This window comes from Schistocerca americana, chromosome 1, assembly GCF_021461395.2.
Source record: "Schistocerca americana isolate TAMUIC-IGC-003095 chromosome 1, iqSchAmer2.1, whole genome shotgun sequence".
Classification (NCBI taxonomy): domain Eukaryota; kingdom Metazoa; phylum Arthropoda; class Insecta; order Orthoptera; family Acrididae; genus Schistocerca; species Schistocerca americana.
Genome location: NC_060119.1, coordinates 855,231,380 through 855,257,868, shown reverse-complemented (window position 1 = coordinate 855,257,868; position 26,489 = coordinate 855,231,380). Strand labels below are relative to the sequence as shown.

Here is a 26,489-nt window from a genome sequence, read left to right as displayed (position 1 = left end):
ATATTAAAGAAGAACTAAAAGAAAAATATAGACAAAGACTAACAAAAATACTGAAAACAGAATTGACAGCAAGAAACAAGACAAAAGCTATAAATACCTATGCCATACCAATATTGACCTACTCATTTGGAGTAGTGAAATGGAGTAACACAGACCTAGAAGCACTCAATACACTTACACGATCACAATGCCACAAATATAGAATACATCACATACATTCAACAACAGAAAGATTCACATTAAGCAGAAAGGAAGGAGGAAGGGGATTTATCGACAAAAACAAACCTACATTATGGACAGGTAGACAATTTAAGAAAATTCTTTCTAGAACGTGCAGAAACTAGCAAAATACACAAAGCAATCACCCACATAAATACATCGGCTACACCACTACAATTTCATAACCACCTCTACAACCCTTTAGATCACGTAACATCAACAGATACAAAGAAAGTAAATTGGAAAAAGAAAACACTACATGGCAAGCACCCGTATCATCTAACACAGCCACACATCGATCAAGACGCATCCAACACATGGCTAAAAAGAGGCAATATATACAGTGAGACAGAAGGATTCATGATTGCAATACAGGATCAAACAATAAACACCAGATATTACAGCAAGCATATTATTAAAGATCCCAATACCACAACAGATAAATGCAGACTTTGCAAACAACAAATAGAAACAGTAGATCACATCACAAGCAGATGTACAATACTAGCAAATACAGAATACCCCAGAAGACATGACAACGTCGCAAAAATAATACATCAACAGCTTGCCTAACAACAAAAACTTTTAAAACAACACGTTCCTACATACAAGTATACACCACAAAATGTACTGGAGAATGATGAATACAAATTATACTGGAACAGAACCATTATAACAGATAAAACAACGCCACATAACAAACCTGACGTCATACTCACCAATAAAAAGAAGAAATTAACACAACTAATTGAAATATCCATACCCAATACAGCAAATATACAGAAGAAAACAGGAGGAAAAATACATCCAACTGGCTGAGGAAGTCAAGGACATGTGGCATCAGGATAAAGTTGACATTATACCAATTATACTTTCAACTACAGGAGTCATACCACACAATATCCACCAGTACATCAATGCAATACAGCTACATCCAAACTTATATATACAGCTTCAGAAATCCGTAATTATTGATACATGTTCAATTACCCGAAAGTTCCTAAACGCAATGTAGCATATACCGTACAGTTAAAACGAAGTGACGCTTGATCAAGGTCCGCGTCACTTTCATTCCGAACCAGACCTAAGGTCTGAGAAAGGAAAGATAATAATAATAATAATAATAATAATAATAATAGTCAGCAGCTTGGGGACAGTAAATATTTTGAAGGCATGAGCCTTGACATGAGGGTAGAAATACTCTATAGCTTCGTAAATCCCCAGTCATTTCCTCTCATATGTGCTCCATTTCTTTATGAGGGAGTCAGCTTTTTACAAAAGAAAGTTAGCAGCTGCCAGGTTTAACTGACATTTGAGAACACTGCCCACTGCAGTCTGATTCGCATCTACCACCACAGCCAACAGTGCATTTGGCTCAGGATGTGCCACCAGTGCCACATCCACTATAACTTGTTTAGACAGGAAGTCTTTAGGACATGCAAAGAATTATGGTGCTATTTAGGCACACTGAACCTTTGACAGTATATGCTGCATGCAATTTAGTTAGAGCCACTAATAGCCACTCTGATGGACTGACATCCTCAGGATGAGGTACTTTACCACAGTTTTGTTATGGTAAGTTGATATACGTTGATTGAAAACGTTTTTTACCTGTATCTTTAAATTTATTTTCTTTGTTGGTTTAAAGGTTTTATTTATTTCATTTATTTAGTGAAATAACGATGTCCTCAGGTCAGTCCACCAGAATGGATATCAGTGGCTTTAACTAAACTACATGCAGCATATACTGTCAAAGGTTCAATATGCCCTAAATAGCACCATAATTCTTTGCATGTGGCTGGCTGGGGCAGCTGGCAGATAACATCAGCCTTGCTTATCAATGGTACTGAGAGTGAGGGGGTAATGTGGTTGCCTAGAAAGTCTATTTGTGGCTACTCTGAGATGCACTTCATCACATTCAGCATTATTCCTTGTTCAATAAGTAACTGGAAAACTTAGAGATGCTGACAGCATTGTTCTGATGGTGCTGAGAAGACAGATGTCATCCAGGTATGTGAAGCAAAACACCAGACCATGCATCACTGATTCAACAAACCTCTGTCACATGTGCTGCATTCTGGAGGCTGAAAGTCATGAACTTTCAAATAAGCGAAAGTGTGTAGTAATAGATATTGATATGTCATTGGGATGTCATTTGCTACCAGAATCTGTGTGGGCATTGGCACAATCTAGTACACTGTATACACAAGCATCAGTCAATGCGTAGTTGTAGTCACAGAGCAGAGCAGAGCTGGTGGGCACCTGTGCAGGTGTTTAAAGCTCTAGTCTCTGCAAGGCTGCCCACGCACCCTACTTCTCAAATGAGATGCAGAGGAAAGAGCAGGGTCTATCAGATAAATGCATAATGCCTTCTTTGACCCATGTTATCAAACTCTGCTTTTGCTATCTTCAACTGGTCTGACACCAGTCTGATATTGGCAGGAGATTGGTGGCCCCTCATGTTGGACAGTGTAGTGTATGATGTCCCTCAGTATGCCTGGTGGCTTTGTTAAAGCCATAAAGTCTTTCAGTAGTGTGGCATATTCACAGATCACAGTGGTCATCTGGGCAGATTGGGTGGGTGTCTGGTGCTGGAAGCCTCTGGTTGTCAGCCCAGTGGTCCAGTCTGCAAGGCAGGTATTGGAGATGTCTTGCTAAAGATGCCAAGATATCTGTGCCTTAATTGGTTCACCAATGTCTGCCATAGTGAAATTCCATGGGAAGAGACAGCCGAGGCCGAAATATAGATTCTCATTCTCTGTGGCTCTGTGAAAAAAGCCGCGTTATTTGCAGATGCCGGGCAGAACGTCATATGCAGTTGGCACCAATGTAGACAGGGTGTGTGGGTAGATGCATAAATCTGAGCTAGTGTATCAGGTATTTACAGACAGTGGATCAATCCCTGATGAATAGACACTGTGGCATTAGCCAGCAATCTGACGAAGAGCCTATGGTCGATTGTCATCGGCATTTGGGTACACATACATCTTGGTACAGCATTGCACATGTTCTTTGAAACACAGATGCTACCAGCAGACAACACCCTGCATGTTATATGTCTGCATAGGCGAGTGAGATGCGGCACCTCTGCGGGAGCACCTTCTACCCTTCACCAGCTGCAGTCTCCACTGATGCTGCAAGACACTACCAGCTGGCTAATCTACAGCATCAGCTGGCCAACTTTCACCACTAATGCTTGTACTCTGCACATGCTACTGTGGTGGTTGTATCTTGCACTACGCAGTTGATACCATGATAGGCACAGGTGATATGGCATCCAGTACTCAGTTCTGCCTTGGCACCTAGTGATCTCTGAATTGCAATAATCACCTTGAGAGAGGGTGGCAAGCAGCTGCTTCAGATAGTACACAACAGCTGATTATGTATGTTTAACTGTGCCAATTTTGTTTCCAAGATGCTACAAGTACTGTTACAGTCTTCAGTTGCCAACAGTCTTGGATCTGTACCTGTCTAATGCACTACTCTTGAGAGGCAGAAATACAGTGGATCAGTTTCAAGTTCAATTGGTCATATGCATTCCCTTCAGGTAGGGTGACAGTGATGTCCTATCATGTCTTTCTGTTCTTTAGGCCTTGAGACTAGTTTTTGGCCAAACTGAAGTCTTAGAAAGTAAGCCGTCTGCCACTTACATTCTATTATCCAACTATACAAGTATCATGTCTGAAGTTGAAACAATGCAATCAGCATTGTTTATTCACATTATTTCACTGATTTATCAATAAAACATAATATGTCTTATCTTTTATCTTACCTCATGTAATTCAATTGGAACCACTGAATGGTAACATTTTCTGTAATTTTTAACCACTGAGTAATTGACAAAAATTGTTTGAGGAAGTGTTTCAATTGGGATGATAGCAAAATCTTTAATGGGGGCCACAAACTCATGGGAGTACTTTTTAGGATAAAGTCAGTATCCAGTCATCCTACATTGATTGAAATTAAGCTTAATGAAAATTTCAGGCAGGCAGGTACTACTGATGTGAAAATATCACAAGATTCTCATAACAGTACAGTGAAAAATAATAGTATGTCTAAAGATTCACTTAAAGGCACAGTAAAAAATGTTAATATATTGCATCAGAATATTAGGGGATTGAAAAAACAAAGTAGATGAGCTTCTTGTTTGTATACAAGATTTAGGAACTGAGGGTGGAATAGATGTACTATGCCTGTGATGATCATGTAGTCTCAGGTATGGAAATGGTAAATGTAGGTGGATAGAAGCTTTCAGCACATTTAAGTGGACAGACTATGGAGAGGAGTTGCCATATATGTTGAAATCAGTGTGAAAAATTTGGAAACTAAAAAATTTTGCATAGAGCAACACACAGAAGCTTGTGCATGTGAGCTTTAACTAAATAAAGGCACTTTTATAATTGTAGCTGTGTATAGGTCCCCACTGGGAAATTTTCAACTATTTTTGAAAAACTGATTCTTTGTTGTGCTATTTGTCAGACAGAAGAAAGCAAATTATTGTTTGTGAGGATTTCAAAGCAGATTTTCTGAAAGAGTCCAATAGAAAGCTTGACCTTGAAGTATTACTTTGTTCTTTCAACCTGGCATCAGTTATTGATTTTCCTACACGGGTGGTTCAGGAAGGCAGCACACAGAATTATTTCATAGACCAAGATAAATTTAATCAAATAAAAACTTTTCCTGTTGAGAATGGTCTGTCTGATCATGACACAGCTAGTTACAGTATATGATATTGCTCCATACAGTAATGCAAAACACTCCTCCAAAATAGTGCATTCCATTAACAATTCAACACTTCAAAATTTTAGCGAACACTTGCAACAACTACACTAGGATGAGATGTACAGGGAACGTGATGCTAATTTAAAATTTAACCTATTTCATTATACCTTTGTGAGTATATTTGAAAACAGTTTCACTAAGAAAACAGTGAAATATAATTGAAGAAACCATGTAGAAAGCCATGGCTTACTACAGGAATAAAAATATCTTGTAAACAGAAAAGGGAAATGTATCTTATAGCTAGGAGTAGTAATGATCCTGAAACAACGAAACACTATAAAAACTACTGCACTGTATTAAGAAAAGTTATTAAAAAGTCCAGAAGTATGTGCATTATGTCAGATTAGCACATCTGATAATAAAATTGAAACAATTTGGCGTATTGTAAAAAGGGAAACAGGGCAACCAAGGCATCAGGAAGACACTATCAAACACAATGGAAAGTTTGTTAACAAGAAGTCAGAAGTAGAAAACATAAAAAATCATTTAAGTGTTTTCTCTAAAACTGGTTCCAGCTATTCATTAGAAAATGCAAGGCAGTATATGGAAGAGGCAGTACCTATGCAATTTGATAAAGTTGAAGTTCAACCCATCTCTCCTACTGAAATCAGGAAAATAATAAATTTACTCTAAAGTAGCTCACATGGAATTGATGGCATTTCCAATACAGTACTAAAAGATTGTTCCCGACAACTAAGATTCTAAGCCACATATGTATCAGCTCATTGAAACGGGGAATTTTTCCAGGTAGACTGAAATACACTACTGTTAAACCATTGCGTAAAAAAGGGGATAGATCTTATGCTAAAAACAACCATACAATCTCACTGACAGCTTTATTTAAAATTCTTGAAAAAGTAATGTATTCAAGAGTAGCATCAAATATTTGTAAAAATGAAGTACTAACAAAATGTCAATTTAGTTTTCAGAAAGGCTTTTCAACAGAAAATGCTATATATGCTTTCACTGATCAAATATTAAATGCAATGAATAACCGACCATCACTCATTGGGATATTTTATGATCTCTCCAAGGCTTTTGATTGTGTGAATCAAAAAATTCTTCTAGATAAGCTTAAGTATGGTGGTATGAATGGGACAGTGCACATATGGTTTAATTCACACTTAACTGGAACAATGCAGAAGGTTGAAATTAACAGTACAGATAGCTACAAAAACCAGCAGAGTCCTCTAAGCGGGGAGGTATCAAGAATGGTGTCCCACAGAGTTCAGTCTTGGGTCCTTTATTCTTAATATATATATTAAGGACTTGCCACTCTATATTCATGAAGATATAAAGTTAGTTCTTTTGGCTGATACAAGTATAGTAATCACATCCAAGAAGCAAGAATCAGTTGAGGAAATTGTAAATGATGTCTTTCAGAAAATTATTAAGTGGTTCTCTGCAAATGGACTCACTACATTTTGAGAAAACACAGTTTATACAATTCTGTACAGTAAATGGCATAACACCATTGATAAATATAGACTGAATGGAAGTCTGTTGCTAAGGTAGATTACTCAAAATTACTGGGTCTGTACATTGATGAGAAATTGAGCTGGAAGAAACACATCGATGATCTGCTGAAACGGTTAGGTTCAGCTACTTATGCTATTAGAGTTATTGCAAATTTTGGTGATATACATTTCAGTAAATTAGCCTACTATGCCTATTTTATTCACTGCTTTCTTATGGCATCATATCTGGGGCAATTTGTCATTAAGAGAAATTATTCATAGCACAAAAGCATGTAATCAGAATAATAGCTGAAGCCCACCCAAGATCGCCTTGCAGACATTTAAGGAACTCTGGATATTCACAGTACCTTCACAATACATATATTCACTTATGAAATTCGTCAATAACCCATCCCAATTCAAAAATAACAGTGAAGCGCATAGCTACAACACTAGAAGAAAGGATGATATTCACTAGTCTGGATTAAATTTCACTTTGGCACAGAATAGGGTGAATTATGCTGCCACAAGAATCTTCAGTCATTTGCCAAATAGTATTAAAAATCTGACAGATAACTAACCAACTTGTAAAAGTAAATTAAAAGAATTTCTGAATGAGAACTCTTAGTCAATAGATGAATTCTTAGATGTGAAGTAGTAACTGTAAAAAATTATTTTGTGTGAAGAAAACTAACTTACTTTTACTAACTTGCTTACTGTCAGCAATTATGAGACCTGAGAATGTGTGTGAGACAGGGCCAGTACCTTAAAGACTGAGCTGCTCTGTGTGATGTAATGCCAAGTCACAGAAAGCAACTTTCAGTGTTCAAAATCTGAACACACCTGAATTGCTTTCACATTATCAGACAACCATGGTGTTCTCTGGACCACAACAACTACAGAAATTTATTAGAAGAGTCAACTGCAGCAGAGCAATGAGAAATTAAGTTCCCACAAACATTTATTTTTAAGCAATCAGATCTGTGCAGCTTATTTCAGCTATCTCCTTCAAAATTAACATTTGTAAAGACTTATTTTTTCAACAATTATCCACAGCAAAGGGGTTACATTGCAGTGCTGTTTGGTTTATCCATACAGTATGTCAGTTAATAAGTAACTGAACACTGTGCAGGGCAAAGATGCAATATAAACATAGCCAAACCAAAAAAGAGAGATGCATGAAGGAAAGATGAACATATCTGTAGTCTAATGTTATTGTAAGGTGACATCAAATTTTTCAATCTTTAACTTTCTTCCCCTGACCATGATTCTGGGTGGATGTATTGAATGTGTATGAGAATACATCTGCATCTACACTCCGCAAGCCACCCAACGGTGTGTGGCGGAGGGCACTTTACGTGCCACTGTCATTACCTCCCTTTCCTGTTCCAGTCGCGTATGGTTCGCGGGAAGAACGACTGTCTGAAAGCCTCCGTGCATGCTCTAATCTCTCTAATTTTACATTCGTGATCTCCTCGGGAGGTATAAGTAGGGGGAAGCAATATATTCGATACCTCATCCAGAAACGCACCCTCTCAAAACCTGGCGAGCAAGCTACACCACGATGCAGAGCGCCTCTCTTGCAGAGTCTGCCACTTGAGTTTGTTAAACATCTCCGTAACACTATCATGGTTACCAAATAACCCTGTGACAAAACGCGCCGCTCTTCTTTGGATCTTCTCTATCTCCTTCGTCAACCTGATCTGGTACGGATCCCACACTGATGAGCAATACTCAAGTATAGGTCGAACGAGAGTTTTGTAAGCCACCTTTGTTGATGGACTACATTTTCAAAGGACTCTCCCAATGAATCAACCTGGTAGCCGCCTTACCAACAATCAATTTTATATGATCGTTCCACTTCAAATCGTTCCGCACGTATACTCCCAAATATTTTACAGAAGTAACTGCTACCAGAGTGTTCCGCTATCATACAATAAAGGATCCTTCTTTCTATGTATTCGCAATACATTACATTTGTCTATGTTAAGGGTCAGTTGCCACTCCCTGCACCAAGTGCCTATCCGCTGCAGATCTTCCTGCATTTCACTACAATTTTCTAATGCTGCAACTTCTCTGTATACTACAGCATCATCCGCGAAAAGCCGCATGGAACTTCCGACAGTATCAACTAGGTCACTTATGTGTATTATGAAAAGCAATGGTCCCATAACACTCTCCTGTGGCACGCCAGAGGTTACTTTAACGTCTGTAGACGTCTCTCCATTGAGAACAACATGCTGTGTTCTGTTTGCTAAAAACTCTTCAATCCAGCCACACAGCTGGTCTGATATTCCGTAGGCTCTTACTTTGTTTATCAGGCGACAGTGCGGAACTGTATCGAACACCTTCCGGAAGTCAAGGAAAATAGCATCTACCTGGGAGCCTGTATCTAATATTTTCTGGGTCTCATGAACAAATAAAGTGAGTTCGGTCTCACACAATCGCTGTTTCCGGAATCCATGTTGATTCCTACACAGTAAATTCTGGGTTTCCAAAAACGACATGATACTCGAGCAAAAAATATGTTCTAAAATTCTACAACAGATTGACGTCAGAGATACAGGTCTATAGTTTTGCGCATCTGCTCGATGACCCTTCTTGAAGACTGGGACTACCTGTGCTCTTTTCCAATCATTTGGAACCTTCCGTTCCTCTAGAAACTTGCAGTACACGGCTGTTAGAAGGGGGGCAAGTTCTTTCGCGTACTCTGTGTAGAATCGAATTGGTATCCCATCAGGCCCAGTGTAGTTTCCTCTGTTGAGTGATTCCAGTTGCTTTTCTATTCCTTGGACACTTATTTCGATGTCGGCCATTTTTTCGTTTGTGCGAGGATTTAGAGAAGGAACTGCAGTGCGCTCTTCCTCTGTGAAACAGCTTTGGAAAAAGGTGTTTAGTATTTCAGTTTTACGCATGTCATCCTCTGTTTCAATGCCATCATCATCCTGGAGTGTCTGGATATGCTGTTTCGAGCCACTTACTGATTTAATGTAAGACCAGAACTTCCTAGGATTTTCTGTCAAGTCGGTACATAGAATTTTACTTTCGAATTCACTGAACGCTTCACGCATAGCCCTCCTTACGCTAACTTTGACATCATTTAGCTTCTGTTTGTCAGAGGTTTTGGCTGCATTTAAACTTGGAGTGAAGCTCTTTGCTTTCGCAGTAGTTTCCTAACTTTGTTGTTTTACCACGGTGTGTTTTTCCCATCCCTCACAGTTTTACTCGGCACGTACCTGCCTAAAACGCATTTTATGATTGCCTTGAACTTTTTCCATAAACACTCAACATTGTCAGTGTCGGAACAGATTTTCGTTTTGATCTTAGTCTGAAATCTGCCTTCTATTACTCTTGCTAAACAAATAAACCTTTCTCCCTTTTTTTATATTCCTACTAACTTCCATATTCAGGGATGCTGCAACAGCCTTATGATCACTGATTCCCTGTTCTGTACATACAGAGTCGAAAAGTTCGGGTCTGTTTGTTATCAGTAGGTCCAAGATGTTATCTCCACGAGTCGGTTCTCTGTTTAATTGCTCGAGGTAATTTTCGGATAGTGCACTCAGTATAATGTCACTCGATTCTCTGTCCCTACCACCTGTCCTAAACATCTGAGTGTCCCAGTCTATATCTGGTAAATTGAAATCTCCACGTAAGACTATAACATGCTGAGAAAATGTATGTGAAATGTATTCCAAATTTTCTCTCAGTTGTTCTGCCACTAATGCTGCTGAGTCGGGAGGTCGGTAAAAGGAGCCAATTATTAACCTAGCTCGGTTGTTGAGTGTAACCTCCACCCACAATAATTCACAGGAACTATCCACTTATATTTCACTACAGGATAAGCTACTACTAACAGCGACGAACACTCCACCACCGGTTGCATACAATCTATCCTTTCTAAACACCGTCTGTACCTTTGTAAAAATTTCGGCAGAATTTCTCATACATACTTGCATACATACTTGCATAAAAGTCTTTACAGTACATCCTCTGAAAATGATACCTGGATATACCATAATATGGTAACTTTGGAAGCCATTGTGGCATGATTTATTACACAGCATTCTTTATCACAAAGCTGGATGATACCGCATCTCCAAGAAGGAAGAGGTAAATATCTCTCTTTTCAAATGAGTGAATATTTCAATTTAGACTGCTACAGCAGTAATTTTAGTGAGACTAGAGGTGCAAGCCTGGATGCTTGACTTGCCACTGGTTAAAGTATCCACCAGCCACACACCTTGAATGGTCTACATTCACACCACCTTACAGCACCAGTATTTGAACACTGGTAGTGTTATCTTTTGCACATTAAATATTTTTTCTATGTATTTTAATTATGGCCATATCAGTGTCAGTACTTTAATACTAAATAGATTTAAAAATTTTGGTCCATGAGTACTACCATCCAGTATCTGGATTTGCCCCAAATTTAACATTCCAAAGGTACACCCAGTTTTGCTGACAGCCAGAACTGCTTTGTTAATGATAGTCTTAATATACAGCTTTTCTTTTCTCTTTTCTAAAATTTGCTTCTTAAACGTGTACCATATGAAAACAGGAGTTATATACTTTAGTACTGTGATACCCTTTACACAAGCTTTACTTTGTGTACTTGTCTTAGTCTAAGGATTTAGGTTCTGCTTGACTTTTTGATCGTTGGTCAATTTCTATGAAAATATTGTTTTCATCATCATTATAATTATAATGTAGAAATGCACAAAACTATCAGAACAGTTGTGTATCACCCAACTATATTATATTTTGCTGCTTGTATTATAGACACTCTGCACAACATTACTTGTGTTACTAGTAATCAGAAATTTTATGAATGAAAATATACTGAAAGAACACAACTACTCCAGACAAATAGAGGTTAAATATGCTGAATCGTATTTTTGTACACAGAAGCAAAGGATCAAATCACCAAATCACCGGAGTGGGGAGTGGGCATAATAATTACGATGATAAATAATCACTCACTCCTGTCACTATGAATACTTTTATTCTCGCAACATATACACAGTGCTTGTCACATAGAGCACATACTACAGATAACTGATCTGGCGAAGATACAGTTGGTATTCCTGCAGTAGACTAGTGCTATTATTGGGGGCGGAGGAGAGTAGAACCAGTGGTTTATGTCCCCAGAAAACCATATGTTTTAATTCCAAATGAAAAGTCAATGTGACCAAAATTGCAACAGTAGTGTAAAAGTCAGAGTACTTACTTCTTTTTGAATGCTGTCCCATACAATAGTTATTTCTGGACTATCTCTATAATGCACCATACTGTCATTCATTCTCTTGTTTATTACTTCCACAGCTGCATCTTCAAGAACATAACCAGCTATTCCAGCTGCCAATTCTAAGATGAATATAACTCCCAACAATGCAGAAAACTGGAAAACATTGTATACAAAGTTAACAGTAATCTTACACTTGAGAAACATTGCATATGTATGAATATGTGTAATATTTGTGAGGGTATTAGATATTGAAATACCCATTAACTAAACATCATAATTCTTACTTTTTTCTATACGCACAGTTGGGTAACTGTTGCATGGATTAATGATCATTATTTACTAATTATTTGAGGGGAAAGTTTAATCTCTTTCAAAACAATACTGTTTCAGTCATGGTCTTCATTTCCGAAGTCAGTCACACTCATGAATCCACAATATATCTTTCTGTCCTTTTTCTTATTGGCTCTGCAACATTACAATATCATTGTAAACTCTTAGATAGTACCTCAGGCCTGAAGGTATGATATTAGCAGATTAGTTCCACAAGAAATCTGAGCTCTCAGTCACAGTGTGTATCCATGGAGCATGTATTTGTCTCCCCTCTTGAGTACATTATTTCATAAGAACAAACTTAACATTTAATTCCACAGTAATTTTATTTGGAATGCCAGAATGTTTGAAATTTGTAGGAATTATTTTTGGAAAGGCCTGTAGGAGTTTCTTCTCACCCAGTCAGTGCAGGCTGTTAGTAGTACTGTAGTCAATTTAAATAAATATAATTATGTATTAAGAGTAACATTCTTTGACCAACTAGCTGTTTACATTTAATGAACAATGATTTCAGATTCTTTATTCACCATTGACCACCTGAGGTTGAATAGGCAATTTACATTGATAATTTAATATTTTCCTTGAACAGTAACTTAAAGCTAAATTAGCATTGCAAATAGTGCCCATAGATGATAACATAGACCCTAACATAAGAAATACATTCAGTGACATCACATAATGAAATCCTTAAAAATTAATGTCAATTGATTTTATATTCATAAATTGTTATAGTGTAAAAAGGATTTATAGTAACCAGTTTAGTAGCTTGCTCCTGAATCTACTTATGTGAGGTGACCGAGAAGAAAATGGAAGTTTATTAAATATTTTTAAACTATTGATTAGATGGGAATTCCCTGTTCTTGTCAGCCTGTGCCTAGGTACATCTAATTTTGTTTTGCTCTGGTATTATTGTGGTGTATGTTTTCCCTCATTTCAAAATCTGTTATATTGTTTTTGCATACAATGCTGAGGCATATATAAAAAGATTAGTAACTTAATATTTTCAGCTGACTGAACAATGGCCAGCAGTGCTCTGATCTACCAGAATTGCTCATTGCCCATATCACTTTCTTCTGAATTTTTAGAACTTCAGGGATGTTAAGAGCATGTCCCCATATCAGCACTCCATACTTTATGTGTAACTGAAAGAGTCCAAAATAAATAACACTTAAATATTCTTTTGTCACCAGGCTTCTCAGTTTCCACATGAAATACGTAACAAGAGGCAATTTTGTGCAGGTATGGTTGGTGTGTTTCCCACATTAACTTTGAGTCTACATGAATTCCTAGAATTTCAACTGCTTTCACCTCAACCTCTTGACAACCCTAGTATAATCTGTTGGTTTTTATCAGGATTACAAAGCAGTGTATTTGATGAGAACCAATTTAGTGCTGCTTCCAGGCCATCTTGCATCGTATCTTGCAGAACTGATGTTCTCATGCTGAGCAAGCAAAGTTGTCAGCATAACAAATAACAGTATTGGGGATGCAATGGGGTAAATCATTGACTGAAATTATAAAAAAGAAGGGTCCAAGGACAGAACCTTGTGGGACTCTTGTCTTTACTTCTAGCAATTGAAGAGTTTCTGACAGAGGTAAACTGATTCCTATTGTTTAGGTATGATCCAATTACTGCCAATGCAGAATCTTGCACATCATAGAATTTGAGTTTAGCAAGTAAGATGATATGAGAAATGCAGTCAAATGCCTTACTTAAATCACATAAAAGAAGTGAGGCTTTATTTTTATTCTTAAAGGCCGTTATTACTTTATTCACAATTGAAAGAACAGCAGTGGTGGTATTTCTTCCCTTGCAGAAGCCAAATTGGCTATTAGAGAGTAAGTTATGTGACTCAAAGTAATAGTTTAGTTGGTTATAAGAGATTCAAATATTTTCGAGAAAACGGGAACTATTGAAACTGGTCGGTAATTTTTGAGATCATGTTTGTCCCTTTTTTATACATTGGGATAACTTTTGATATTTTTAAAGTTGTAGGATAGACTCCAAACTCTAGATACCTATTAAACAGAAAAGCCAATGGTTCACTAATTATATGCACTGTTTTTTAATTATGTAACTGGATAATAAGAGTAGTCCATGCTCTTAGAGTTTGAGAACTTTGCCACTATCTTTGTAATCTCCACTTAAAGGTATTGTTTGCAGGTGGTTGTTGCTTAAGTAGATCACTTGCATTAGTGTGTTTCAGTTTTGTTCCTAATCTCACTTAAAGAGTCCATGAAAAAACAATTAACTTTATCCGGGTCAAGAGCTATGCTAAATTCACCATTCCTGCAATGCTCTTGCACAACATTCCATGCTGCTCTGCACTTATTAGGAGCCCCTTCAATGAATCTTTCGTATGCTGTTCATTTTGCCATTCTAAGCTTAGTTCTGTAGGTTCTCTTACATTCAAGATACACTTTGTACAGTTCATATTTCTGCTCCATTCCATATTTAAGAGAATTTTTATACATGTGGTACAATGATAACATTTTCCCTCATATTGGTAAGTTCATCTGTGTACCACTTAATGTTTTTCTTTATATGTTGGCTTTTATGATTAATTTTTATAAGAACAAGAATACCACAAATCTAAATAAATTTTAATGAAGTTCTCAAAAGCAGTTTCAGTTTTATTTATTCTCACTTGACAGTTATATATACAATCCACTACTTTAATACACAACTGGCTCTGCAAAATAGCAAGATTTAATATTTATGTAATTCACTGAAGAGCCAGATAAACAGTACCCTTTTACATGAAGATTTCATAGCCAGAAGTTATGCTTAACACTAAGGCTCTATTAAATAGGTTTATACTGAACAAGCTCTTATTAAGCACAGTATATTAGAACTTTACTCAACCTGTTCATTTTAATAACAGTTCTTTAAAAGCACAAAAATTATAAATACCTCTTAAAACTTATCTGAGTGCAGCCTGTATACACTTCAGTCTATTGGTATGTGTCTAAGGGTCACTGAAGTTAGATAGTTGGGCATTGTTGGAAAGAGGTTATCAGTGCTGTCAGTTAAGTATTCAGCCATTACCATGAGCCAAAGCAGTGAAGTTCTACTTTGCAATGGTCAATTATGGTTCATAATTCTAGTTGATTGCTTTCAGGTACTCCATGAGAATGCAACAGAACTGTGTGCTACCTTCTTGAAGGTAATTTGAGGGCTTTTTCAACCCAGAAAGTTCACAACCCTCTCCACACAATCAATGTAGCTTCATTATGAACAGGAGATCTGCTCAGCGTGGGTGCATGAGGAAAGAAGACCAGAGGGCAGGAAGCACCTGCAAAGAAACCTGGAACAATATAATTGCTATTTTGTCACCAATAACTGCATGATGTATGCAGCACCCAATTAATGGAGAAGAGTAGGTTGCCAGGCATGCAGTTCCATGGGTTCAACAGGAAAACTGTTTAGTCACTTTATCTTATCACATATGGATGTCCAATGTCATCAAGGGTAATTTGAGGGCTGCACAATCCCAGGAAAGAATCCTACAACCAACTGTCCAGCTACCACCAAAGTTTTGACAGTGAATTCATCTTTCAAGATGAATGCTGGAGTAACTACACCTTCCTGGTGAACACTTCCCATGAGGAGTTGAACAAATGGAATGTCTGCAATATCACCAGACAAACCTGAAAGAACATAATACCAGTTGAAATGTGCAATGTCATAGCAGTAAGCCTGCTTACATAATGGATGACCTGAGGGCCAATCAGAATGGGATATACTTCAGCAGCAATGTGTGTACCAGCTATCAGACAACGTACCAAGGAACAGCCAAACACATTACAATGCACAATGTAGGGCAACACTATTCAAACTTACCAAGCAGCAGATTTTGTAATCACAGATGTGAAAACCACCTTGCCTTTATTTTGGTTCTTTTTTATTTCACAGTAAAGTTATTTATTAGTTTCATTATCTCAGCCCTTTAATCTATGCACCACTAAATTCATAGGTATACAGGTGGAAAGAAACTGAGCAGTTTACTGTTTTAAAAGGGAGTGTATTACAACCCCTACAATTAACATTTAAAAAGTCACTTTCAAATTTCTAACTTACAGTAAGTATCATACAGTGGTTCTCTTTCACAGCACCACAGCATCCAAAAAATGATATTATCAGCACAATTGTTCCCACAGCAATAAGCAGTGCAGGTGCAGAAAAGAATCTATTATCCAGGAAGTGTTCATATTTGTAGTAAACTCCCTGAATGACAGCACCAACTGACAGGATAATTACTCCTGTAATCTGAAAAAGAAAAGAACACACAAAGAATTACACACCTCTTAACAAGATTTGTGTTACACCTGACCAAGGTAGCTGACTCAAGAGTAAGTAAATTCAAATAAGCTGTACCTAAACAATACAAAGTGAGAATGCTGGAATTAATTTGATGTATGCCTCTGTAATCATCCCGCTGTCATGATCTGTAGATAAGTTTCAGTAATGTATAAATCAAGTAATTTGAAAGAAAGTGAAATGCCTCATTAAGAAAATAACCTCTCAGCACATTAGCTAACAAAGCAAAAATTCAAACATTTATAGCTGACTATCAGTCATGTTCCTAGAGTAAAATTACGTAAAGATATTTTTCAATAACTTTAATATTAAAATCTTTCCCCAGCTGTGATTTAATAATACTTTAAGGTTTCTTATTTCCTTTGTTACTGTAAGTGAATTTCAGCTTGTGGTCATTGAATGTTTAAAATAACAAAACTTAATAAAAAGAATTATAGTTCATCACAATCCATTTGATTGCCATGGAAAAGGGCTTCATTTTTAGCTAGTCAATTCACAAAGAAACTTAATTCTGTGCTCTGTATTAGTAATTGGCTGTCAATTGCTATGAACTACTCATGCTTATTCAACTTAAGTTTAACAAAAAGCAAAGAACTACTTCATCAGATACATAACTGACATTTTTCAATGACCACATTGATATTTATCCATGATTTAATGCAGGGTGATTCAAAAGTCACAACATGCCACAACTCATTTGTGCAGATACAAAAAAAATGATAGAGGACAAAATTTTCAGTGTTTTAAATCATGACCTCGCAGTTTTTTTTTTCCACTACCCAACAATGTCACTACATAATTCAGGGAAGGTTGGCTCTGAGCACTATGGGACTCAACTGCTGTGGTCATTAGTCCCCTAGAAATTAGAACTACTTAAACCTAACTAACCTAAGGACATCACACACATCCATGCCCGAGGCAGGATTCGAACCTGCGACCGTGGCAGTCGCACGGTTCCGGACTGCACGCCTAGAACCGCGAGACCACCGCGGCCAGCAGGGAAGGTTGGAAATTGTTCTTTTCTATGCTGCCAATCTACAGAAATCTGTGGAGAAATATCAGCCAGCATCCTTATCAACCACCCCCACATTACACAACCATTGGTCATTTACTGAAGCTGTTCAAGGCAAGAAGCACTATCCATGACAAACAATGGTCTGGGCAGCCATGTACAGCAACAGATCACCCAATCTCAGCTAGCATACTAGCTGACAGTCCAACACAGTCAACACGGTAAGTAGCTCAAGAATGTGACAGGCACTCTTGTCCAGGAGCTTCATGGATATGGCAAAGACACAGTCCTGTGAGTTGTTTACAGGAAGATGAATGCACCAGCCACACATTTAAACTTTCATTCATTTAAGTAATGAGACCTATTTCCATCTGAATGGAACTGAATAGACAACCCTCTTTATTTGGCCACTGTGAACCTATTCACTGTTGCAGATGCTTATCAGACTGACCAAGGGTAAATGTGTGATGTGGCATACATGGGAATGATGTCATAGATCCTGTATTTAATGAACAGCTCACTGCTGGACTGTACAGATTGCATCTAGAGAGATTACCCCTGCCCTATATGTATGATGTACCCCCTATCAAGTCAACAGTATTTTCTTTCAGCAAGATGGGCCTCCGCCACATTTCAGATGAGCAACACTAATTCCTAATGAAGTTTCACCTGAGCACTGGATAAGTCAAAGGGATCCAGTGGAACAGCCACATAGGTCACCAGATTTCACACCACTTTTTCCTCTGGGGCCATCTCAAATCTGTAGTGTACAGAAGCACACCACAGGGAAACATCAGACAAGTCTGTGCAGCAATAACATCTACAGTATTACATGAAGTGCAGAAGAGTTATGTGAATCTGATTTGGATGTGGCTTCAACAAGATGGCAACCAAATTTAACAATTCCTCCAGTTTCGTCCAAGCAGTGCAACTGCAGGACATAGAAGTTTAACTATTTGTTTCAGTTTGCCACTCTGCAAGTGCTTTTGCAATTGTCAGTTTTATTAAGTCTTAAATGGTGTACAGATATGACATTGATTTGTTTCAGTTTGTCATTCACCTCAAATGGTGAATTGTGTGTCACAACAATTAAGTACATGATGTATAATTCCATTTGCAACAACTCTGCCCTCTGTTTTTCAGCATCTCCACAAATAATGTAGTTGCAACTTTTGACTCACCTTATATGACCTAAATGCAAATATGAATACCTGCAAAAAGAAACATTCACTAGAAGAAACAAAATGAGCAGTTTTACATGCATGGGTATGCCAGCAAACAGTTTCTGCAGCTTCCTTCATTTTTCATATATGATGTGTGTGCTGTTAGAGCATGTGGTGTCTGTCTACATAAACTACCTCCAATTGCCCATTTTTGTCCTTGCATTTTCAACTAATTTTAAGTGTAATTCATTTAACTTAGCAGCCAATGATTTGCACCGAACACCTATTCTGGGGATAATTTTCTTTTTGCTCATAGTGCCTGTTTAAGTTGTGATTAGAATTACACTGTGTTAAAGCTCTCTTCTATTTCTCACACAAGGTACTTTGACAGCAGATGTACATTTATTAGACTCAACCTACAGGAATGGTGTTCAATGATTAAATCCAACTTTTGTAGAACAAAAGCAAAGACAATGGATGGCCAATACTTGGCTCTAAGTGAAAATTTCAATAATGCTGACAGTTGGAAGAGAAACAACTGTTCCTAGCTTTCAGAACAATTTCTTCCTTCCTCAGAGGAAAGAGTGACATTCTGAGAATATTTGAAAGGCCAAGCAAGTGTCTCAGACACCAAAATGAAAGGAACCCACCTGTTTGGATGAGGGAAACAAAGATGAACGGGGAAATGTCAGAGGGTAGATGGTGAAATAAATGCTCTGTTTACTCTGGAGATGATATAAAGAGAGTGAGAAAAAATAGATAAAGGGAAGCATGAAGTAAAATAATAATGCAATTTCAAACTGGGAAAAATAGATAACTGAGTAAATAATAGGATTGGGTGATTTTATGTTAATGGAGATCTAGTCCAGGACAGTGGTGGGATTCAAGGATTTTTTTAAGAACAGTATCCTATCACCTCCCCCCATGAACCATGGAACTTGCCTTTGGTGGGGAGGCTCACATGCCTCAGCGACAGCCATACCGTAGGTGCAACCACAATGGAGGGGTATCTGTTGAGGATTCAAACAAACGTGTGGTTCCTGAAGATGGGCACCAGCCTTTTCACTAGTTGCAGGGCAACAAGTCTGGATGATTGACTGATCTGGCCCTGTAACACTAACCAAAACGGCCTTGCTGTGCCATTACTGTGAACGGCTGAAAGTAAGGCGAAACTACAGCCATAATTTTTCCTGAGGGCATGCAGCATTACTGTACGGCTAAATGATCCTCTTGGGTAAAAAATTTCAAGGGTAAAATAGTCCCCCATTTGGATCTCCAGGTGGGGACTACTTAGGAGGACCTTATCAGGAAAAAGGCAACTGGGGCTCTACAGATCAGAGCGTGGAATGTCAGATTCCTTAATTGGAGAGGTAGGTTGGAAATTTTAAAAGAGAAATGGATAGGTTGAAGTTGGATGTAGTGGGAATTCAGTGGCAGGACTACCAAGACTTCTGGTCAGGTGAATCCAAGGCTATAAATACAAAATCAAATAGGGGTAATGCAGGAGTAGGTTTAATAATGAATTAAAAAATAGGAGTGCAGGTAAGCTACTACAAACAGCATAATGAACGCATTATTGTGGCCAAGATAGACATGAAGCCCACGCCTACCACAGCAGTACAAGTTTATATGCCAACTAACTCCACAGATGAAGAGATTGATGAATGTGAGGAGATTAATGAAGTGGTGAATATGGAATGGGGATGAGAAATTAAAGAGGAAGCCGCCTGGTAGAATTTTGCACAGAGTAACTTTATCACAGCTGACACTTGGTTTAAGAATCATGGAAGAAGGTTGTATTCATGGAAGAGGCCTGGAGATACTGAAAGGTTTCAGCTAGATTATGTAATGGTAAGACAGATTTAGGAACCAGGTTTTAAATTTTAAGACATTTCATTTCAGGGGCAGATGTGGATTCTGACCACAATCTATTTGTTATGAACTGTAGATTAAAACTGAAGAAACTGCAAAAAGGTGGGAATTTAAGGAGATGGGACCTGGATAAACTGAAAGAACCAGAGGTTGTACAGAGTTTCAGGGAGAGCATAAGGAAACAAATGACAGGAATGGGGGAAAGAAATACAGTAGAAGAAGAATGGGTAGCTTTTTCAGAATGGAATAGTGAAGGCAGCAGAGGATCAAGTACATAAAAAGGCTAGTAGAAATCCTTGGGTAATAGAAGAGATACTGAATTTAACTGATGAAAGGAGAAAATATAAAAATTCAGTAAATGAAGGAGGCAAAAAGGAATACAAATGTCTCAAAAACAAGATTGACAGGAAGTGCAAAATGGCTAAGCAGGTATGGCTAGAGGTCAAATTTAAGGATGTAGAGGCATATCTCACTAGGGGGTAAGATAGATACTGCCTACAGGAAAACTAAAGAGAACCATTTGTATGAATATTAAGAACTCAGATGGAAACCAAGTTCTAAGCAAAGAAGGGATAGCAGAAAGGTGGAAGGAGTATATAGAGGGTCTATACAAGGGCAATGTACTTCAGGACAATATTACAGAAATGGAAGAGGATGTAGATGAAATGAAATGGGAGATATGATACTGCATGGAAAGTTTGACAGAGCACTGAAAGACCTAAGTCAAAACAAGGCCCTTGGAGTAGACAATATTCTATTAGAACTATTGACAGCCTTGGGAGAGCCAGTCCCGACAAAACTCTACCATCTGGTGAGCAAGATGTATGAAACAGGTGAAATACCCTCAGACTTCAAGAAGAATATAATAATTCCAATCCCAAAGAAAGCAGGTGTTGACAGATGTGAAAATTACCGAACTATCAGTTTAATAACTCACAGCTGCAAAATACTAACGCGAATTCTTTACAGACGGATGGAAAAACTGGTAGAAGCGGACCTCGGGGAAGATCAGTTTGGATTCCATAGAAATGTTGTTACACGTGAGGCAATACTGACCCTATGACTTATCTTAGAAGAAAGATAAAGGAAAGGCAAACCCACGTTTCTAGCATTTGTAGACTTAGAGAAAGCTTTCAACAATGTTGACTGGAGTATTCTCTTTCAAATTCTGAAGGTGGCAGGGGTAAAATACAGGGAGTGAAAGGCTATATACAATTTGTACAGAAACTAGATGGCAGTTACAAGAGTAGAGGGGCATGAAAGGGAAGCAGCAGTTGGGAAGGGAGTGAGACTGTTTTAGCCTATCCCCAGTGTTATTCAATCTGTATATTGAGCAAGCAGTAAAGGAAACAAAAGAAAATTTCAGTATAGGAATTAAAATCCATGAAGAAATAAAAACTTTGAGGTTCGCCATTGACATCTTAATTCTGTCAGACAGCAAAGGATCTGGAAGAGCAGCTCAACGGAATGGACAGTGTCTTGAAAGGAGGATATAAGATGAACATCAAGAAAAGCAAAACAAGGATAATGGAATGTTATCGAATTAAGTCAGGTGATGCTGAGGCAATTAGATTAGGAAATGAGACAAAGTAGTGAAGGAGTTTTGCTATTTGGGGAGCAAAGTAACTGACGATTGTCGAAGTAGGGAGGATATGACTATAGACTGGCATTGGCAAGGAAAGTGTTTCTGAAGAAGAGAAATTTGTTAACAGAGGACAGATGCATCAGGAAGTCGTTTCTGAAATTATTTGTATGGAGTGTAGCCATGTATGGAAGTGAAACATGGACAATAAATAGTTTGGACAAGAAGAGAATAGAAGCTTTCAAAATGTGGTGCTACAGAAGAATGCTGAAGATTAGATGGGTAGATCATGTAACTAATGAGGAGGTACTGAATAGAATCAGGGAGAAGAGAAATTTGTGGCACAACCTGACTAGAAGGAGGGATCAGTTAGTATGACACATTCTGTGGCATCAAGGGATCACCAATTTAGTATTGGAGGGCAGCATGGAGGGTAAAAATCGTAGAGGGAGACCAAGAGATGAATACACTAAATAGATTCAGTAGGATGTAGGTTGCAGTAGTTAATTGGAGATGAAGCTTGCACAGGATAGAGAAGTATGAAGAGCTGCATCAAACCAGAATGAAGCCAACAGCGTATCACCAAACTTCAGGGAACTGTTGTGGTATCACTGGCCAGGCACTCGGGTCCATTCAGTCACTCTGCAGAGCAATATCAGTAGTGAGGTACCGAGTCAAGGCCTATTTCCTTTCATGCCCTCAGCCAGTTTAGGGATTATCATTCCTACAGAAGACACCATGCAGTGAACATGTGTTAATTTGTGAATAACATTTATTATATCACATTCGTCTGTCTTATGTTTTAGAATTTATCAGTAGCGGAACTGAAAGAAGGTGGTAGCAGGTATGCATAGAGCACGTTTATGTGGCAATAGTTGCAACAGTGTGTATCTTGGTGTAGGGGTAACTACTTTTTCCCTATCTTTCACCCTTTCCTCAGTTTTTAATTGCACAATGCATTCCACTTACCTGCCTATATGTCCATATTTGTTTCTCCCTCCACCCTTACACATGTGGACAGGCTGCCACAGTGCTTATCCATGTATCATCTTTTATATCTTATTCTGATTCCTTTATCTTTTCACCCTTTAGCTTCACAAACAGGTGGACACCTCTTACCCTAACTGAGTTACCTACCAGCACAACTAACACTTCATCAACCTAATTCTCTTTCCTCCCTAAGGAAAGGAACCATGGTTCAGCTGGGAGGGTCTGAACTGTTAGTGTAATTCCATTTACGTGTAGTAGACGTTTAATGAAGATTGGCTCATTGTGAGAAAATCCTCACAATTTCTAGTGCCTCCAATGGATTGCTCCTTCCAACAGGGGGGGGGGGGGGGGGCTGCAGAAGGGGCTGCACCTTCCTTAGGTGACTTCACATATCAGCTCAAACCTCCCTAACAACAGATCAATCAGCAGTTTGGGACAGTAGCAGCTCAGGCAATCACCCCTCCCTGAGCCCGGCCTGTACCAGCAGTATGTGCAAACCCTACCTGTCGACTCAAGGTTCAAAATTATGCATTACCCAGTCACCTGTTATGCATCAGACGTGTGGGCCAGGCTTCAGGAGTGCACCAAGAGGAAGAAAAAGAAGAATCTCAGATGTCGAAGCAGGTGAGTGATAGAAGACGACCGAAGAAGAAGGTAATGATAAACAGTGGAGAGTATTCTTTTACTGATCACTGAAAATGCAGAATACATTTTCGTTAACAGCCAATACAAGTTCCCCAGGGGAGAGGATAAAGAATAGCACGAGGATAAATGTGCAGCACAGAAGGGAAAAGATGCTGCAAAGGCTGAGGCCCCACGGAAATCAAACCCACCAAAGAGCAGTCAGTCCCCTGGGGAGGGGTGAGTATCATGTAATGTCTGGTATATATCACAGCCATTACAGACTTAAGACTAGCTTAAACAGGGCTGAATTGTCATTTGTTGCAATGAATGGCAGCTTGCTGTATATGCAGATATATCAGAGTTAGAGCACATAGGTAGAAGTAAAATTTCTATAATATTTAAATGTAATATCAGCATTATTGGCTTCCTGTTTATCTCAGACCCGTAAATGAGCTACAAAAGCTGCAAAATGATATGAATTTGACCAATCAGTTATGTATGACAGTGGCTGATTGGTTTACTGGTATAATTCTCTTGTCACCCAGTCCAGACATACACATCTTTCAAGTATTTCAACAGTTACATTAAAAGAAGGCACAAATAATTCAAAGGATTGTTGCCAGATTTGTTCTTGTGCAATGCAAACTGTACAAAAAAGCTATAAAAGCTTTGAAATGCTAATCTTTTCAAGTCAATATTTTTTCACTCTATCACAAAAAACTAGAGATGAGGGCTCATAGACAAGCAAGCAGATACTGTTTCCCATTGCTCTGTTTTGTGAACAGGACAGGACTGACAAGCCAACCGTTAAGCATACAGGGGCCATGACTCCACCACATAGACTGGCTAATGCCCTGGCTATCTAACGTTGAATGAAAATGCCGTTGAGTAGGAGATGGAAGGCAGTCTGGCCACACGGCTAAGACACTAAGTAAGGTGTTCCAGCCCAGTTGTTTGCTTTTTGTCAGTCTTCTGCCTGGTTTGATGTAACCTGCCACGAAATCCTCTCCTGTGCTAGTCTTCATCTGAGCACCACTTGCAACCTACATCCTCTGTTTGCTGGATGTATTCCATTGTTTTTCCCTATAGTTTTTACCTCCTACAGCTCCCTGTAGTACCATGGAAGTTATTCCCTGATGTCTTAACAGATATCTTACCATCCTGTCCTTGTCAATGATTTCAATGTATTCTTTTCCCTGCCAATTCTGCAGAGAACCAGCCCATTCCTGATCAGTCAACAATTTTCTACATTCTTCTGTAAGATCACATCTCAGATGCTTTTATTCTATTCCAGTTTCTTTTTTCAATTCATGTTTCATTACTATACAATGCTGTGCTCCAAAAGTACTTCCTCAAATTTCTTCTTTTAAGACCTGTGTTTGATGCTAGTAGACTTCTCTGACAGGAGTGTCCTTGGTGCCAGTGCTAGTCTGCTTTTCATGTCACCCTCACTCCGCCCATCACAGGTTATTTTGCAGACTAGACAGCGGAGTTCCTTAATCTACTCTGACCACCAATCCTGATAAGTTTGTCACTGTCCTCATTTCTGCTGGTTCTCGTTACTTTCGCCTCTTCGATTTACTCGAAATCCATATTCTGTATTCAGACTTCATTCCATCCAGCAAATCTTTTAATTCTTCACTTTCATTAAAGATAGCAATGCCATCAGCAAATTTTATCAGTGATTCTTTCACCTTAAATTTTAATTCCACTCTTAATCTTTCTTTTATGTGTCATTGGTTCTTTGATGGAGACTGAACAGTAGGGGCAAAAGACTGCATAGATGTTCACCCATTCTAATCTGAGCACCTCGTTCTTGGTCATCCAGTCTTATTCCCTCTTGACACACATACTACCATTCTTTCCCTACAGTTTACCCCTATTTTTCTCAGAATTTTTAACATCTTGCGCCATTTGACACTGTCTAATGCTTTTTCGAGGTAGACATATCCTACGAAAGAGTGTTGCTTCTATTACCACCACAGTGTCAGAACTGCCTCTGGTGCATTTGCCTTTCCTGAAGTCAAACTGATCATCTACCACATTATCAATTTTCTGTTCCACTCTTCTGCATATTATTTTATGCAACTTTGTTGCAATGAGCTGTCAAGAACTTTGTGCCTTAATTCTCACACTTGGCTCTTGCAGTCTTCGCAATTGTGTAGATTGTGTATTGCAAGAATCTCACATTCTGTGTACTAAAATAGTCTTGTTGCCACTTCTCCCAGTGATTTTTGAAATTCTGATGGAATGCTATCTGTCCCTTGTCTCCAAAGCTTTTAATGGTTGATTCTAATACTGGATCCCCAGCTCGACTCCTGTTTCTTCTATCACATCTTACAAGTCTTCCGCTCAGAGGACTTCAGTGTCCACTTTACACTTATCCACTGTCTTCTGCAATTAACAGTCATTTCCAGTGCACTCAGTGTTACCACCCTACATTTTAATTTCTCCAAAGGTTGTTTTGACTTTTCTATATTTTGGATCACGCTACAGAAAGAGAATTTAGAAGGGGGTCAAAGCCCAGATGGGGAACAAAATACCGGAAAGGGAAGGTTAAACAGAAAAGAGTAACAAAAACTGGTTGGTTGGTTGGTTTAAAAGAGGGAGAGAGACCAAACTGCTAGGTCATCAGTCCCTTTTTCCAATTAAAATAATTCCACAATGGTGGGAATAAAATAATCGAGACATACAGAACAGCTAGAAGAAAAGAGGAAAATCACAAGAATGACAGAAGGGCAACAAACACTAAAATGAACAAAATAGGACAAGAAAACCACAGAGATGCAAGAAACATGTAGAAGAGATCAAAACAAGATAGATTACCATGGCTGGCTGACCATGAGAATAAGAAGGCAGCCACTCTGCAACACATTAAAACCTCCA

At 38.4% G+C, this 26,489-nt stretch overlaps 1 protein-coding gene across 1 annotated transcript in view; it reads right to left on the bottom strand.

The window, feature by feature from the left end:
- The window catches only part of LOC124613546 (CD63 antigen-like), a 62,907-nt gene that overhangs the window by 6,571 nt on the left and 29,847 nt on the right, over nt 1-26,489 (bottom strand). The window contains exons 2-3 of the mRNA XM_047142261.1: nt 16,121-16,309; nt 11,692-11,862 (exon numbers count right to left, since the gene is read on the bottom strand). Coding sequence (XP_046998217.1) covers nt 11,692-11,862; nt 16,121-16,309 — 360 coding nt within the window. The remainder of the gene's footprint in view (nt 1-11,691; nt 11,863-16,120; nt 16,310-26,489) is intronic.